Source organism: Panthera tigris, chromosome A1 (genome assembly GCF_018350195.1).
Source record: "Panthera tigris isolate Pti1 chromosome A1, P.tigris_Pti1_mat1.1, whole genome shotgun sequence".
Taxonomy (NCBI): Eukaryota; Metazoa; Chordata; class Mammalia; order Carnivora; family Felidae; genus Panthera; species Panthera tigris.
The window spans coordinates 71,910,885-71,929,518 of NC_056660.1; the positions used below are offsets into that span (position 1 = coordinate 71,910,885).

An 18,634-nucleotide genomic window follows, 5' to 3' on the forward strand; every position below is an offset into this window, starting at 1 on the left:
CAGCTGGAGTGATACAAGATGGTCACTGCTGAATGGATACTGCATAGTTGGTGCTACCAAGTAGGTGCTGTTAATCGTTTGAAGGATCAGAGGTCCCATAGCTGTTTAATAAGTTAATAGCAACATGGCCGTGCAGTAAAATCTGCAGAGGATGAATGAAATGGTTTTGGTTAGGAACGGTTATGGTTTATAGTAACATACTTGAACTTGGTGCATGGTTTATAGTAACATACTCGAACTTGGTGCCTTTCGGTCATGATGATGACCCCCCCCCCCCCCTGTATTTTATTGCAGGGAATGGAATATGTAGCTGTGGAAGTTGTGAATGCTGGCGCGGATGGAATGGAAATGCGTGTGAGATCTGGCTCGGCACAGACTATCCTTAATGACCCCGTGGGACAGGACTGCATTCTTATGTTTGTAGGCCATTAGGACACATAAACGCAAAGGAAACCATGTATAATCACCACTAGGACAGGTCAAATAGACTATTGCATGTTTTTCTATTTCTGAATGCCTGAGTGAAGGCTGGGCACCCATTAAAAAACAAGTTAGGCAAAAATCTGATGTAAGTAAGGCCAGAAAGAATTTTTCCTCCAGAATTTACACCTGTGGTTCTCAACAAGGGTGACTTTGCCACCCCAGAAAACATTTGGTGACGTCTGCAGATAATTTCGATTGTCACACTGGGTGGGCTGGCAGGGCATGCTACCGGCCTCTAGTGCATGGAGGACACAGATGCTTCTACGAACATCCCACGGGGCACAGGACAGCCCCATGACAAAAAGTTCTCTGACTCCAAATGTCAATAGTGCCGGAGTTGAGAAACACTGAATTACATGGTGGTTAGAAAGGCCACAAAAAAAGTGGTCACAAAAAAAACCACATTTGAATCTAAGGAAAAGATATATCCTCACATAAATCCATCCATCATATTTTTTCAGATTCCTTATCACTCAGCATTTCCATTTGGAATCAGTAAAGACAAACAGGCACAAGGGCTAGTGTCGGGGGTGCTAAAGGCTGGATCACCAGTGCTTTTTAAAGAAGAAGACTGGTCAGGTTTAGCCAGTAAGTCATGCGTCTGGTCTCACTTTAAATTCACAAAAGAAGATTCCCTTATGAAGGAAGTATGAAAAGTGTACAATTTAACATTTTTAATAAATAGTGACGTTAAGTTGCTTACAATCTGTGTCAATATATATTTACCTACTGATGATTAACAACAACAACAACAAAATGAATTGGTATTCAGGGGCACCTTCTGTTACTAGATCATTTTGTAAACTGGGCAGGGAGGGGTTAGGTGTAAAAGGAATTTGATTTCTCACTATTTTAAATTGCGTCATGGTAACTTGCCTTTTAGAAAGAATACCTAATTGGACATAGGATGGGCCTGAAATATGCATTCATTTCCCTTAAAATATTCTTATTTCTAAGCATGCATTATTTACTGAAAAAGCATCATGCAAAGAAGTCAAGAAGAGATACTGTGATCAAATGGCACCAGTCTCAAAGCTCAGAGGATAAAAAAAAAAAAATCTAGAAATGTCTTAAGTAGAAATTACAAATATTCACTCAGCGATAGGAACAAAATGTTTATTTTCTTAATGGTGAAATTTTGCTCTGTATGAAATTCACATTGAATTATGAAAATGTACAATAATTAGGACTTCCCTTACATATTTACAGTTAAATCTACTTACACACATTAGTTTAGGCAACCTTTAATTATTTGGAGCTAAAAAAACCCACTTTTTTTCTAAATGTGAATTATATTTTGTAAAATCCTAGAGTAATGTAACAAAATCATTTCCGCATTGTTTAAGATGAAAATTTTTACTTGGAAATTTTACTTGATGATGTAAATATCCTAGAGTCATGGCTTGGACTTTATTAAGTCAAATCACCAAAAAATAAGGAAAATATGCATTTGCCGAGTTACTTAAAAATTTAATATTGAAAGTTATTTAAGAGAAAATTTATCTGATGCTGACTTTGATAGTACTAATAGTGTTCTCATACTTTAATAGATTTATAAAATTGTTATCTCTATCCTGAGATGATGGAAGTGCAACCATATTAGTTGTATCTCTATTATTGAGTATGTCCGTTGATATATCAGTTTTGTAAAACGAGGGAAATATAAGCAGTTCAGAAATCATATAGATGATATTCTTTCCTCCTCTCTCTCTAATCATTTTTAGCCTCAAACAAACATATTGTAATCATTCAGTAGCAGTTTTGATGACCGGACGATGTGCAATCATCAGAATTCACTACATCACGCACACTGCAGAACTCTGCTTTCCATAAAGGACCAGTTAGTCAATACTTTAGATTCTGTGGGCCACTGACCTCTCTGTTGCGTGTTCTTCTCTGTTTGTTTTTAACACTTTAGAACTATAAAAGGAAAAACGGAACACTCATTCTGAGCTCCTGGGCCATACAAAAACAGACCGCATGCTGGATGTGGCTCCCAGCTGAGCAGTAAGTAGTTTGCCAGCCATGTTCTACTGGAGATGCCCTTAATTCATTCCCTTTGTCTTATCCTGTATTCCTGGGTGCGTCTTAGTTTTCTCCTAACTCCCTCTGTTTGTTATCCCTTTGTATTAACAACTAAAATGAAAGGGCTTCAATTTTTATGTTTTCATGTAAGGAAAATGTCCTCAGCATGTATGGTTTTTTTTTTTTTTTTTGAGAAAAGGTTTCAATATGGAGAAATTATTATACTATGAAGATTGAAATGTGATTTGTCCAAATTTTTTGACAAGGCTGAAAATACAGTCAGCTATATTCCGGGTTCATTTAGCTACAAATTATTGAACCAAAACTGAGTGATAGCCTAAGTCACATGGTACCTAATCTCTAAGGAATATTTTTCTTTTAAAACAGAAATATTTTTTTTTTACTTCTTTCTGTCTGCTATATTTCATATGTGTGTATGTGATTTTGACTCTAGCAATGCAAACATCAATAGATATATTAAGAAGTTATTTAATTTACATGTTTAAATTGGAAAAAAATAAAATATAGTTACATGTAAAGACGTAAATCCTACCCTTCTTCAATGTGATTTTGTATTTTGACTTTCAATCCCGTTACTAAGATAAAAACTCCCTCTTTCAAACAAAGGCAGGGCAGGAACCAACTTGTAACGGGTGAAAGGGGAAATGTGCGAATCTCTTCGGCTTGTTCGAGTTCCTGTGACAGGGAGATTAACGTCAGTTGGGAAGGGATGTGACAGGACACGTTTGCTGCTGCTGTTGGCACGCACCATGCTTGTTGGCAAACCATCACCGAGGAATTCTTCCCCAAGGACTTTTCAATATAATTCGAATTGGGTCCTAAGACCCAAGAGGACATTTTACCCCATTTTCTCCCTGCACCCTTCAGCTAATCCAAATGGCTGCAGCACCTTGAAAGGAACGGCCTCCACCACGTCAAATACAAACACAATCTCTGCCAGCAAACATCGGGATTAGACCGAGTGATACAGAAAACTGAGAACAAATCAAAACAAATCACAACTCAGCCTTTGCAGACTCCCTGTCAAAACTTTGAAGCCCTACTCAGTATCCAAGGGTCCACGGGCCCTGTGTAACCCCCTTGTAAGCTAAGAAACTTAAGCTGGGAATTGTATTTTTCTCCAAAGCGATACAGTTCTCATCCGGATGTTGGTATATCGGCATTTAGCCAATTGCTTTCCCTGGAAATAGTCTTGTTCTGAAATAAAATTGGAAATAGTTTTCAATTATTTTCTTTCTTTCTAAAACGGAACTCTTAGTCAATCTCTCCCTGAAGCATTAGTTCTCTCTGTAATATTAGGACTAAAACCTTAAGTGAAGCGATACGCACGTTCTAACTTAAGGAACAAGAAGTTTTCGTTGTTTGGGTTTGGTTTGTAAAAGAAAACCAAATCTAACATTGGTCATCTCGAAAACATCTGATTGTTTTAATGCTTTAGGCATTAATTGAGCAACTGGGCAGGTGTGCTAAAACTACTCCCTCTGCTCACTCTCCAGGAGGTAAATAACGAGAAGGATTCCCCAGGAGGTAATGAGAAGGACTGCAGCAGGAGTCTTGCAGGCCCCATGTGGAGCTCCTAACGCCACCTCCTACCCCAAAACCCTCCGGGCGAGCACACATTTAGAGCAAGGATCTCTAACGTCTGCAGGATTTGTAAGGACATGTTGCTCGGTCCCATTTTACTCTTTACATAGGGTGCACCACCTGCATCGCTTCTGCAGTTTTTCCAAGTAAAGTTGTAGCAAAACATTGTAGAAAGCAAACTTAAAATAAAACCGGTGTCGCCTGGAATATCAAAACAATGAACATTCCCGAGCATTGCTGAGGGATGGGTGAAGCCATCAGCTACCATAACAGATCAGTAGAAATAACCCTCCCCTACCAGATATGCATGCAAAAGGAATGTGACATTAGAGAGACTCGATGCAATTGACATATGTACATGGAGGTACAAAACACACAGTCTGTAGATACAAATGAATTCCATCGGATTTACTATACAGAACATTGATAATGACAGACTGCACTTATTTAATAACAGCAAACTTAATTTTTGAGGGGAAAACTGGTGGAGTCTTATCCCAGAAAAATAGCAAGAGAGGTATCATCAAAGAGCTAAAATTTTCTTTGGCATGGTAAAGGGGGAAATTGAGTGTACCAACTTATTTACATGATATTTCTCTATATTTGTGGGTGAAGCGATGCCATTTTGTTACATAAAGTTGTTTGATGTTTTGTAATATGCCTTCATATCAATATTTTATTCAGTATGTTGTATGTGTGAATACAACAAATGGTATTAAACACAGAAACTGTACAATGCAGACAAACTCTTTGTATGTAAATTGAATAATACATACCACAGTTCTTGATACGTAGGTCCTACTACATGCAGTTCACCAGTGCTGTCCTTGTCCCATGCAACAGGTGAGACCAGACACAGAGGAAACGGTCTAATTTACAAATAACAAGGACCCGTCTGCAATATGTCTAAACATATATTAGAAGAAAGTATTTGACATCCATTCATAGGGATAAATGCCCTTAGAGACAACTCATATAAAAAACAAAACAGAGATGCACATTTACATAAGTCAGTCATTTACAAAAATAAATCTTGTCTTAATTTTAACCAATTAACAGGCTTGCAGTGGGAAAAAACCAGCAAGTAGGGCTGATTACCAAAAACAAATAGGTGGGGTTGTTTGGTGTGTGTGTGTGTGTGTGTGTGTGAGAGAGAGAGAGAGAGAGTTGGGGCGAGCGGTGTGTATAAGCCCATCTAATTGGAATGTCAAGTTAAATAATTCATAGTTTGCCACATATTATAGAATATATGTCTTCCCTAAATAGTTGGTTCATGAAACTCATCTAACATATTTTAACTCATCCTGTTGAAAATGATAGGCCTTAAGATGGTGTAACGGGAAATCAAGAATGGTCAAAGGAATGATTTTGTTATGTTCGTACTTTAGCATTATTGACAATAAATCTACCCAAACGTTATGCTAACTTTTTATTTATTAAAATGAAATCCAATATGAAAATGAAGTAAGCATAAACAGTTAAATTTATACTAAATCTTTAATCAGCTAAGCAGGCCAAAATTTCTAAATGCCGGGCAAGGGCTGTCATGGAGACTTAGGAAAGCAGTGACAAAATAATTTCCAAGAAAATACAGTGCAGATGGGGGGAAATGGCGACTGGGTCAGCCTTCCACGTGGAAATAATAACAAGAGGCCAGTACATAATCCCACATAGAGTTTTCTATAAATGAGGTTCAGTTTGGTCTCAGTTAACTCTTCGGAGGAGAAAACATTGAATTTTATTAAGTATACACAGAGCTAACAAATATATTTCCAAACAGTTTCGTATCAAACATTTTGAAACTCTTTATATCCAATACCGAACGTTTTGCTTGGTTTCTTCCTTGTGCCGTCAACTATATTCATGGCCTTTCTTAGCAGTTGTCTTCCCTAAGCTCAGAATTATGCAAAAGGAAATTAAGAAAGCAAGATAAAACAAATGCAAATCAACTGAACGGACCGAAAACCTGATGTGTGAACGTGTTGGTTTGCCTTGAATTTTATCCAGAATAGTTCAACAGACTGCATTCTGAGATCATGGCAAGGCACCTCTACCCCAGCCACTGGGCAACTGGGGCCCCAAGAAGCTGAGTTACAGGTTTGGAGTGGCGAAATACACAGTACCTGACTCAGCATGCTGAGCTAAAAAAAATATTTTTTCCTAATAATATGTCCAGTTTTAAAAACTTGTCATTAAACACCAAAAATATTAAAGTCTAATTTATAACTAACGTTTGCATTGCTGCTGCAGAAAAAGAACACAACAGCCGCCTTGCCCATGCTCTGCTGAGTATGAGTGGAACGCAGCCAAAACTGGGGATGGCATTCAGTTCGGTTCATTAAAAACAGGTAGGATTATATCTGAAATGGATTTAGGTAGCGCAATTCTTGTAGGTTGTAATTATTGAATTTTCTTTTTTTTCTTTTTTTTTTTTCCCAAATAATGAGGATTAGTAGATGAAAAAATGAACCTTAATCAGGCCTACAAGGCCTACAGAGTTCTTTGGACCCACTTTCTCAAAAACCAGTGGGTCTTGCTCGCTGGGCAAGGCAAATGTTACCATTAACCAGTAAGCTTGTGATATGTATAAAACACACACACACACAAAGGAACTATAGGGGGGTGTCAAACACATATCTTTAGAGAGCTTCCCCTGGACTGTGTTTGACCCATTTCTCACCCCGGCCACGCCGACCAGAGGAGCACAGTATCTGCTACTGGACAGAGCATATATGTGTGTTTAATTGAGAGTGGGAGCCGGAGACAACACTCTTAATCTTTATAGATGCAATTTGTACTAATAGGTTGAGAAGGCTTCCTGATTCCCTGATCGCTCTCCGAACTAAGCCAACTGCAACATTTAAGATTTAGAGGAATACAATCCCCGCAAAAGGTCACGGACAGTGGAGCGGGCAGCCCTGTAAAAACGGGGGGAAGAGAAATCCATAATAGCACAGGTTTACAGCGTCTAACTAGAAATTACTCAATAGTATTTGTGTGCTACAAAATTGAACTTAAACACATGGATTTCGCTGAAACAGGACTCAAAAAGGATTATGGGTAGCTGTCAGCAGGCAAGGTATCGAGTGTACTTGTGAAGTATGTCATTCACATGAAGTGTCACAGTCACAGAAAAGATATTAAAAAGGCATTCCATATCTGGTAGGGCATTCCATGGTCTGAGTTGAGCTGGTTGTCCAGGTGTCTTCTTGTTCTGGGGGTGCAACAGGTTGAAGATTTATCCACTTGCAATCAAGAAGTTCGAGACAGCAAAGAGCAAGCATTGGCTTACTTCCGGCCGCTCCTCAGCCGTGGGAGCAGGAATGTCTGGCAAGGATAAATCACTCAACTGTGCTCAGGACGAGTAAGTCACAACACCTGTGAGGATCTGGCTATGTTGTCTTACTTTTGTTGACTGGTTTGCCTCCATTCATTATTGCCGACGCACTTGTGCTTTTACTTGGCGTCACCCCGGCCTTCGGGACCGTTTCTCCCACGTCGTGCAAAGATGGTTCTCGGTACATGGCAACTGGGGATGGGCGGCGGGGCGTGAAGAAGGGAGGAAAGGAGACATTAGGGTGGTTAGGCTCAAGAGTGGCCAGGCCTGACACACCGGAAGTAATGCAACCCCTCGTAGAGGGGACGGAAGACAGTACTTCCTCCACATTCTCCAGCTTGTGTAACTAATATGTGCACTTGAGTGAGTGTGGGTTTTTGTCTAGGAGAGAGGGTTTAAATAGGAGCAGTGGCCTCTTTGTGGGGCTCAGATATAAAGTACACACACACACACACACACACCAATGGCAAGCACATAGATAACATATCTGCATATCTCCTTTAGGGGGGGCACAAACCTGGTTCTCTTTGTCCAGTCAGGAAGACTCACACTTCCCTTCCACTGCACCCTGTTGTCAACACTGAAACCCCTCACTCCCATTCATCTTTTCGAGTCCTGGTATTTACCCTCTAGATCATCACGTTATTTTCCACTCAAGTGGTTCAAAAGCAACATAATCACACTCGCGTCAACTTCAAAAGCTATCCAAAGCAATAATAACTCACTTTCCTTACGCCAGGGACTGTGGGAGATCATTCTTTAGATTTCCTCTCCCACCATCATGGAAAGAGACCCTTAAAAATCTGAAGGCATGTGTGGGGCATTTTGTATTTTTATGTCTCATTCTGATATGTTATTAAAAACCTAATAATTGATGTCATATAAGGCAGAAGCACAGAATGGCAAGAGTGCATGTGGGAAGGATGCCCGAGTAAGTCCTGAGCAATTGCTTGAATAGTGTCCAGTGGCTCAGTTAATCACAGCAGTTCATGTGGGTTTTTGGAAAATAGTTCTAGGGAATCCTGCAGAAGGACATTTCAGGGGGACTGATGCTTAGGGGAAATTAGCTGAGTTAAAATCATCTGCTATCAGAAATACTCAGGAATTAGAGCTGTCTAACCTGCTTTTTAGGCTTTGGAAAGGGTCTGATATTTTATGAAGAGACTCTATGTTTGGTCAGGATGGACCACCATATGCGTTCTCCATGCTCAAGGTGGTACAACCTCTTTTGCATCAATGCAGCATGTGGATTTTCAGCAGCACACACATTTGAAAGTGCATGTGTACACCAGACCTGCCTGAAATGACTTGGCAAGGTAGTAAAAGGGATTAATCCATATCCTTGAAGCACTGTCCGATTTCTCCTCTCTCACTACTAATTCAATTAGGAGACAATAGCGGCAGAGCATTAACCTTGATTGTCTATGTGGTGAAGTTGTGTAAGAGATAGGAATGCCCCAGAGCATCGATAATTAATCAAGTACCTAATTTGCCATAAACATTTCCAATCATATAATTTACATCCTGTAGGGGTTTTGAAATTAATTCTCCTCTATAACTTACACTACGTGATAACCTCTGTCATTATAATTAATACCCCCTTAATTGTTCTTAGAGTACCTCTGTCTGCTAATTATTTGAAAATACTGTTCCTCTTTGCCTGAAAAATACACAAATGCACAACACACACACACGCACACACACACACACACACACACACACTCAACTCTTCAGTGTATGATTCAAATACCAAGTGATATTATTACACCTCATCTCAGTCTCCGATATTTCCTGCTAGATATACAAAAATAGCAGGTCTCCAGATTTTGCTTCAGTTAAGAGACATAAAGTCCCTTTTGATTTTCATTACATTTATGTAGCTAAAAGATAAGATTTTAGAAATTTGGTTAATTCTCATCTGTTCATATTCAACACGAAAGTTAATATAAAGAGACAAAGCGAGATGGCAAATAAACCAAGATTTTTCTAGAACTGCTACGGACTTAGTTTTTTAATTTTTCACTTGCATTTGAATATTGGTGAGTCTGATGGTCTCAAAATTCATCAACAAACATAAGGCCAAATCATAGAGGTGTTACTCTGGAAGAATAGCCAAACTCTCTCATTTCTTATTTCTACTCTAATTGCCTTATGATCTATCATATAATGAGAATAATTCACTCCTATTTCAGATTCTGGCATAATTCTTCCTTTCCTAGATGGGCCATGGTGGCTAACCAGTTAGGTTTCAATGGCTTGTTCTGTAGGCAAATTGAGTTAAGGGGACAGTAAGCCATTATTGATGAAATCATACAGATGGTATTAACCAGTAAGAGTGGTTTTCCAAACTTAGGCGAACTGAAAGCTGAATTATGCATTCACAGATAATTAATAATTAACCTTTAATATTCCAAATTATCTCATTCCTATATAAGGAATATGGATTATAAAAAACCAGTGTACATTTTCTCTTGATGGCTAAACCTTTCTTCTGGGAACAAAAAAACAAAAGGAAAATCAAACTAAGTTAGATGAAAGTGTTTATTTAGTTACTGTAGATCTGCTTTTTTGTCAAAGGTAAGCAAAAGTATTTGAATAGACAACGCTTTTGAAATGCCTCCATGTCAATTTTTTTTGTAGTTCTCAAAAATTATGTAGATAAGGTAAATGGAACTTTTGGCAGAATCCTTAATGAGAAAGGCGCAGATGCTTCTGATTAATTATCAACACTTTGTGGTCTGCTCTCTGTGAATCTGATCAAAGTAAATGCCAAGGCTTCATTGTTTTCAAGTGAGTATATAAGAAGGTGGTACCAAAGTTTACTAAACAATTTCATAGTTGGAAGGGAGATCTGTGATATCAACACTCTCTCAAGGCCAAGTGATTAACCCTTCATTTTCTGTAATTACAATAATTCACAAGTATGTGATTACTTTCAGCTAAATACCATCAAAATGGGCAAATACTTGTATTCCATAATTTTCAAAACAATTGTGTATGTATATATGTACGTATATATGCATATATTTTTATAAACCCCATAAATCTTTATATCTATGTTTATGATCTATGTGTATGTGTATATATATACATCATACACGCACATATGTACAGTAAAGTGTACAAACCTTATATTCATGGCTAAAGTAGATATCTGTGTGATTACCACCCAGATCCAGGTACAGAAAATCTCCACCATTCCATGAAGTTCCTTGCGACCAATGTAGAGTTAGCAATGGGGAAAATAAATGTGTGGTAAATTGAGAAGGATAATGTACACAGAACACTCACCTTCCAATGGCTTGGGTAGAAAATGAGCTGCTGGTTTGGTTTTCTTTACTCTGTTTCCTTTCATGACTTGCCCTTCCTTATTCAATCCCAAAAACCAGGCTCTACCAGATTCCTGTTGTCTATACAGCATAGATGAGTAGATGACATAATAGTTTTCAAAAACAGATTCTTTAAACTTGCATTCAGGGGTAAACAGTTCCTGTTGAGACAAGAGGAAGAAAAGACAGTTAGAGGAAGGAATGGAAGCCTCCCCAAAATTTCTCTTTATTCCTCCAGAAATTTGTCTGCCGGGGATGAATGAGATGGGCAGAGATGACCAGCCTCACCTCGTATTTGCACACTTTTTAAATATGCAATGAATATTTGCACACTTTTTAAATATGTAATGAATAGAGAAGAATCTGCTACTATTGGAAACATATACAGAGGCAAGAGTATGGATGTCCTTTTGCGAGAAAATAGGAGACACGCACAAACTCAGAACAGTCTCAGTGAAACAGTATACAATTCAGCCAGAGTACAACCAGAAAAAGCACAATACTCACAATATGCTAAACAAAAATAAGATTTATACTTATGGAATTTGTTCATCTATTTTCACTATTTCCATAGGAATAATTATACGCTCCCCTAGTAGCTGCTAGCCATGCATTAGATCATTGATATGATAGGGTGTTATGTTTTACCTACAAAGAGACAGACCCAAAACTCAAAGGAAAACCATGACAATCAACTGGCACACAAGCCAGCCACGGGAGTTGAGGATGGGTGTTGTGTCAGCTGCTCATAGAGATGGGAGCTGGAAATAATGACCTAATTCCATGCTTTGGAGACCCACTGGATTTATTATTTAAAAAAAAAATTTTTTAAATGTTTATTTATTTTTGAGAGAAAGAGACAGGGCACGAGTCAGGGAGGGGCAGAGAGAGAGGGAGACACAGAATCCGAAGCAGGCTCCAGGCTCTGAGCTGTCAGCACACAGCCTGACGCGGGGCTCAAACTTGTGAACTGTAAGATCACAACCTGAGCCAAAGTCAGACACTCAACCAAATGAGCTGACCAGGCGCTGCACCCCAGCTAGAATTTTTGAAGAGAAACATTAAAAGCTGCCCTGACTGCAATCCACCTGGCTTTTCTGGAAAGGGTAAAGTGAATTAAGTGCCCTGAGTCTCACTGCCATGATCTCCACCAATGACCAGTCCAAAGCTCCCTACTATATGATTATCATTAATGACATAAATATTCATAGATGACTTTTACACACTTCTTTTTTTTTTAATTTTTTAAAAAAGTTTATTTTTGAGAGAGAGAGAGAGAGAGAGAGAGAGAGTGTGTGTGTGTGTGTGTGTGTGAGCTGAAGAGGGGCAGAGAGAGAGGGAGACACAGAATCCAAAACAGGCTCCAGGCTCTGAGCTGTCAGCACAGAGCCCAACGCAGGGCTTGAACCCAAGGACTCTGAGATCATGACCTGAGCCAAAGTCGGATGTTTAACCAACTGAGCCACCCAGGGGCCCCATACGCACTTCTAAACTTTAATCAAGAAAGGCATTTCTGACAGACTTCTATTAAAAGTAATTTAAAACTTCAAGCTTCCTAGTTATACACACAGAAATAACTAGTCTTTGTGGCTATTTTAAGTAGTTCAACACTGTGCTATTCTATATATATATATATATATATATATATATATATATATGAAATATAGATGCAAAATAGAGGTTTCTTGTCATTGACCTTTTAAAAAATATCACTGTACTTGAAAAAATTTTCACCTGAATAGATTTTTATGACTGCAGAAAATAACTTGTTTCTTTTTTTATACATTGTTTTCTTTATGCATTCTGAAAAACACGTCCTTTAGGGACCAAAAATTAAACCTGTAAGAGTTAAAGTTATGCCAGCTATAATAAGGAATGTGACATTACTGCCTGTGGAAAGGTTCTTTCAATATTTCCCATGAGAGTGTGAATTATCAAATGGTGTCCCTTGCAGGATACAATTAATTCAGAGTGCCCCATAACTTTAATTCGCTGAAAGCTAATAGTTTTCCAAGGGGAACAGGTTTTGTTAATGGCAGACGTTTTTCATGACAAAGATAACAGATCCAAAAGGTGATTAATTTGAGGAGATGAAAGTAGCCAAAAGGTGGGCTTAGCCCCTCCCAAAGGAATTTTGGCAGGTCTTCATTTCTTCTATATGATGCCAGCTCAGGTTTGAATGAGATCCCACCCAAATAAATATTCTGGCCTTCTACAATATCTTATTTTTCCAAATATCCTCCCATTAGTTCTCTTGCTAATAAATGACAGTCTCTGAGTTAATCAGGCCATGCTGTAGAGGGAGGACTGACTAAAGGATGCATGCTCACACATTTGTGGTGGGGAAAAATAAAGTGGAATGCTGTAAATCTGGCTTGCCCTCAAAAGACTAATGAATACAACATACTATTTGCATGTGCACCTTCTATGACAAACAAATTAGACTCTGTGTGTCGCTGGCCTTTTATTGAGACAGGCCAAGGCATCCGGTTTTACCTGTTAAAACCTGTCTCAAAACCAGCTGGGAGGGGGGTGGAGAAGAGCTGACCTGGGAGGCCACTCCGGGGTCACAGGAACTGGCACCTGCTATCTGGGATAGCCAGTCTCTGCCCAGAGCCTGGCTCACCTTACTGACAGGATTACTGACTGGCCTTTCCCTAGAGACACCGGGGCCTCCAGTGTTGGAAAAGTAGTTACACAGAGTAGTCACCCCCTATCCCCATCTGATCCCCACTGCTCAGAGGACATTACCCATAGCAAATTAGGAACACGTCACATGGTCTCTACCCTAAATTATATATGAAAGAGAATGAAGATCCTAGATGTGGAAGAAATCATTTGTTCTTAGAGTATACTTCAGGACCTCGGACACTAGGTCTTTCTCTTTTTTTACTTTAAAAAAATTAATTATTTTTAACATTTATTCATTTTGAGAGAGAGCGAACAAGTGGGGGAGGGCAGAGAGAGGGAGACAGAGGATCCAAATCAGGCTCTGCTCTGTAATCACAGAGCCCAGTGTGGGACTTGAACCCAGGAACCGTGAGAGCATAACCTGAGCTGAAATCAAGAGTCGGCTGCTTAACCAACTGAGCCACCCAGGTGCCCCTGACACTAAGTCTTTTTAGATAAAATGTTTGCCTCTGGCGACTCTGAGGAAGTCATTCCACATCCCCCTTCTGTGAGGTGGGCCAGTGACTTCACAGATATGTGGATAGGAAGGTAGATTAGGGAAATGTGAAGGGTTTTGGACACTTTGATAATTACTTAGATTCCTTATGAGCAAGAGGTAGATATGCAGACAGCCCTTCCTGAATAAGCAAGGGAATAATGATTTAGTCTGGTATTTTGCAGACACGTATCTGTTGTCAGTGTGGAGGATGGTTCTGAGACATTAGTAACACTTATACTCTGATGTGTTGAAGCCCAGTCTCTTGCAAAATGGACTTGAAGATTGTACATGCATATATGTGCATTCACCTTAGTAATCAGTGTTGATATCATTATCAGAGACACACAAAGTAAGAAGAGAAATAGCACCGGAATTGTGACACATTGTTAAATTGAGTTATGAACTTCCTTGCAGCCCAGACAAACAGAGAAAGGCTCTATGTTCTAAAAATTATTGAAGACAGAAACCCTTTTCTTTTTCTTGGTCCTACCTTCTAAAAGGTATTTCCTTGCAATGGAAAACTGGCATTGACCAAATGAATAAAACATAACCCATAAACATACCTGCTCTTGATAACAACTATGCAATTAACATGGCCACAGTGTTGTGTCTGAGTCCCACAACATGCTTTAGGAGGACAGATGGAGTGAATAGTCCCACAGGTGGACATTGTTGCTGATGAGATCCCTAGGGGACATGTAGCCAGCAGGGGTCACAAACTCGGTACCTCTACTTACCAGGTAGACACAAGAGTGAAGCTGGCTGTTGGAACCCTGGCACCATTATGAGGCTAAATGCCCCCCAACTCAGGCTCAGTGTTGAAGAGACAGAGTGGTGGAAAGAATGATAAAAAAGAACAGCTGTTCCTCACACGGTTCTCATGTGAAAATAGAAACCTTAGAGCTTTAGTAAGCCCGGTTTTCCAAAGGAAATAAGACCTCAGGTTTCTAGATACAATTTCCTTTTAATAGTAGCAACTATTTCTTAATTCTTGTTTTTGTTTTTCAGTATCAGGTAGACCCAGGGTCAGAGATGGGCCCATGAGCCTGTAGTTTGAGACCTCCAATGTAGAGGAGCAGAAACACTAAATGAAGAAGGGAGCCCAGGTGGCTTAGCAGCACAGCCCTAACCTATCGTATGGTTTTTATACGTTTGAGTAATACGATGATTGTGCCAGTGAACTGCTCTAAAACCGGCAGTGATAAAATGAGAATGCTTATTTAGATGTAAGCTTAAATAGAAACTCTCCGAAACTGCCAAAATGAAACAGATAAGGAGTTTGATGTGTCTTTTTCTTATCTCGCCTGCCTATATTTAGAACCATCGATACCATAACAACATCAACAATGGTTGAGTTCCAGCAGAGGCTTAAATATTAATTTGTATCATTGCCAAACTAAATCGTCAACTCATAGAATAGAAAAACAGAACAATTAGACAAAAACTTCCTATCTCCTTTTATGCTGTGGTTGTTCTGAATTGAAAGCACCATCTGTGGTGCACTTATTATCTTAACAGTAGGGGCAGAATCCCTCTTCTCAGGGAAATGCCTTTGTTTAGGAAAATACCCCGATAAGCCATTTGCATATACTAAGGCAGGCTTCTGGGTTCTGGATGAAAGAAGAGGGTGGAGGGAAGGGAAGGCCTATGTTCTGTATTTCATAACTAATGAAGAGCTACGAACTCAGATAATTAAGGAAAACCATAACCAAAGTGCTGAAAGTGACCGTGAGGCTGTAAGTCAGTGGTCCAGCAAGCTGTAGCCCAAGGGACAAATGCAGCTACCATCTCCTCTTGTAGCCCACATTCCGAAGTTCAGGAGTGAATTGTTGAGACAGATTGTATGGACCGCGAAGCCTACAACGTTTACTGTATGGTGATTTGCCAAAAAGTTTTACCAACTCTGATCTAAGGACTTCCCAACCTAGATAAATGTGGAGGGGTTGTTCATTAAAATTCAAATTACTAAGGAGCTAAGTGTTGCCAAATTGAACTTGGATTCTACCTATTTTCACATATACAAGCGTAAACAATTTCAATCAGTTTCATGAGTTTGTCCCTGGAAAAGCCCATACGGTGTGTTGTGAGCTTGGGTTTCTGGTTAGGAGACGCGAGTAGTTAGCTCACAAATTCCTTCAGTCACTGCATCAACTAGGAGAAATGCAAATTTGCATTTGGTTAATATCTAAGTGTTTGCCTACCACCAGCATCACCACCACCTCCGCTGTTTCAAAGGAAAATATATAAACAGGCATTCCAGATAAATGTACAGCATCTATTACAAGATAAGGCAAATCTAAAATAGATTAAAAAGAGAGGGTAGAGAAATGATATTAGATAGACACTAGCAAATAGCACATGATCAATGCACAATAAATAATACCTGTTAATATTATGTTAACTTCTATATTTTCAGAGTCATCAAAAAGCCCAGTCTTCTCTCATCAATATCTCAGTAATGACCCTGACCCTGAACTTTGGAGTGTTTCTCCCCAGACTTAAACAGAGAAGGAGGGAGCCAGACTCCAAGTTCTTCCTCGGAGAACAGTAACAAATCATAAAGGTTTCTTGCAAACCTCAAATAAGATAATAGAAGTGCAAAATAATTGGTAAAGTGTACACTGAGCCGTAAACTATAGGCATATTTATATTTATATGGGTAATTATATAATATATAGAACTCCAATGTTCACTGTTACTATGGCCAGGGAAGTAGTGACTTAATTATTCTTCACAGCTTTCAGTACAATAGACATTTCTACATACAGGAATCCCAAAGATCCACGTGACCTGAATTCTCAGGGTTTTTTTTCTTCCTTTTCTACTCCTCAGAGACATCACATACTAGAATTTATCCTGAGATCAGTAGAGACCTACCTGCTCTCCTTCACCTTCTATGGTTTCAAAATCCATGGTTTGCATTAATGATACTGTTCTGATGCTACTCAGCTCTTTTAAAAGAAACTGTGGGTACCCTGAAGACTACATTTAAGGAAAGAATATTCTGACCTTTTAGAAGAGTTTACAGTTGTGAATCTGGGGATAAGACAGAACTTGTAGTTAACTCTCAAAAACAGACAACTGAGGTGACTAATGTAGTTATCTGAAACTCTACATAATCAAATATTCATAATATTAGACCATGACTAATACCCACAGGAAGAAAAAAAAATAGTCAATTGTTTGTGCATGTACTTCAGAATAAAGCATAATTACATTTGTGTTTAGGAGACAGCTTTTATTTGATTGTAAGACCCAGTGGTTTGAAGTATATTGTTACCAATAAAGCAGGCTCTCCAGTACTTATATTTATACATCCAAAAGCTCTTCCTGAAGTAGTTTCTAGAGAAAAAAATTGCAAATGAAGACCCTTTCTTTCTTTCTTTCTGTCTTTCTTCTTTCTTTTGCCAGGAAAGACACTATTTGACACTTAGAGATGTTATTATATAAACACAGATTTATCTTTAGACATATTGATTTATTTATTAAATATATTTTTAACTTATTATATTGAATAAATATTTTCTTTTTTATGACTTATTGACATATTTGTTTAGAACTGTGGCAAGAATGTAATTTGTTTATTATACTAAATAATTGATTTAGTTAATCTATTTATTTATACAACTATGTACTTTTATGTATGTTCACGCATGTTATATATACACATATATAAAATCTTTAACTATCCATAGGAGAATATATATATCTGCTTGCTATTCAGGGACCAAATAGCAACTTCTTCACCTGGGAACTTGTCAGAGATGCCAAATCCTGGGCTCCACTGCAGATCTACCAAGTCAGAATTTGCATTTTAACAAGACTCCAGATGATCTGTATGACTATTAGAGCTTGGTAAATATTGGAATATGTTCCTATTCCCATTAGTAAATTAATAAATGATCAGAAAATTTTAGGAAATATCAATTAAACTGGTATTATTCATAAGCTTACTACTATTTCTTAACATTAGTATAACATTTATTAAAGCAAGAAAATGGAAACAAATAAGAAAGCAAGAAAGTTTAAGATTAAATAAAAATATATGCCAACTGGTTCTAGAATGTAAAATCTGTTTTCTCTAGAATATAGACATGGATAAATCCCTAAAATAATAATGCTTGTAACATGAACAGATGGTATCAGTGCTATAAATATTAGCAAAAAAATTACAAAATAAATATGCTTAAGAAACTGCGGATCCAACTGTACACCATCCTCACACATTTTTCAGTGCTCAACAGTGAAATCTTTACCACAATAATGATGATAATAATACTAATGTTAACAACTTTTACTCTTACTTAAATTATGTATACTCTGCATCAGGCACTGTGCTAAGCACTTTACATAATCAATGATTTTAATCTTCACTATCATTCTACAGGATTGGTGCCATTATTATCTCCATTTTAGAATGGAAGATATTGATCATGGAGAGTTTCGTAACGTGCCCAAATACATTTATTTTCATCAGGATAAATACATCTAACTATTCCTACTCATTTATCATGGCATTTAGCTGAAAGTATTTCTTCTTTTAGGTATGCAATCAATTGCCAAAATGGCCCAAATGCTTCACCCTCCCCTGAACAATGCTCTTTAGCACGTAATTTGACATGTCCTCCCACCGTGAGTCAAGGTGAAGAAAGTAGAGGTCTGATGACCTCCTGCACAGTCTCTCCT

The 18,634-nt window shown here is 38.4% G+C and overlaps 2 protein-coding genes across 13 annotated transcripts in view; one reads left to right on the forward strand and one right to left on the reverse strand.

Moving 5' to 3' along the window:
* The window catches only part of ITGBL1 (integrin subunit beta like 1), a 209,667-nt gene extending 204,800 nt beyond the window's left edge, over positions 1-4,867 (forward strand). The window contains exon 11 of the mRNA XM_007075308.3: positions 295-4,867. Coding sequence (XP_007075370.2) covers positions 295-386 — 92 coding nt within the window. The 3' untranslated portion in view covers positions 387-4,867. The remainder of the gene's footprint in view (positions 1-294) is intronic.
* The window catches only part of FGF14 (fibroblast growth factor 14), a 612,361-nt gene continuing 597,284 nt past the window's right edge, over positions 3,558-18,634 (reverse strand). For 8 of the 12 annotated variants that reach the window (XM_042979809.1, XM_042979797.1, XM_042979800.1 and 5 more), the window contains 3 exons: positions 10,742-10,940; positions 7,520-7,642; positions 3,558-3,726 (listed from right to left, as the gene is read on the reverse strand). In XM_042979809.1, the coding sequence (XP_042835743.1) occupies positions 3,626-3,726; positions 7,520-7,642; positions 10,742-10,940 (423 nt within the window). In that variant the 3' untranslated portion in view covers positions 3,558-3,625. Of the gene's footprint in view, positions 3,727-4,889; positions 5,020-7,180; positions 7,643-10,741; positions 10,941-18,634 lie in introns of those variants that run through there. The other 4 variants (XM_042979791.1, XM_042979778.1, XM_015544672.2 and 1 more) reach the window with 2 other exon arrangements.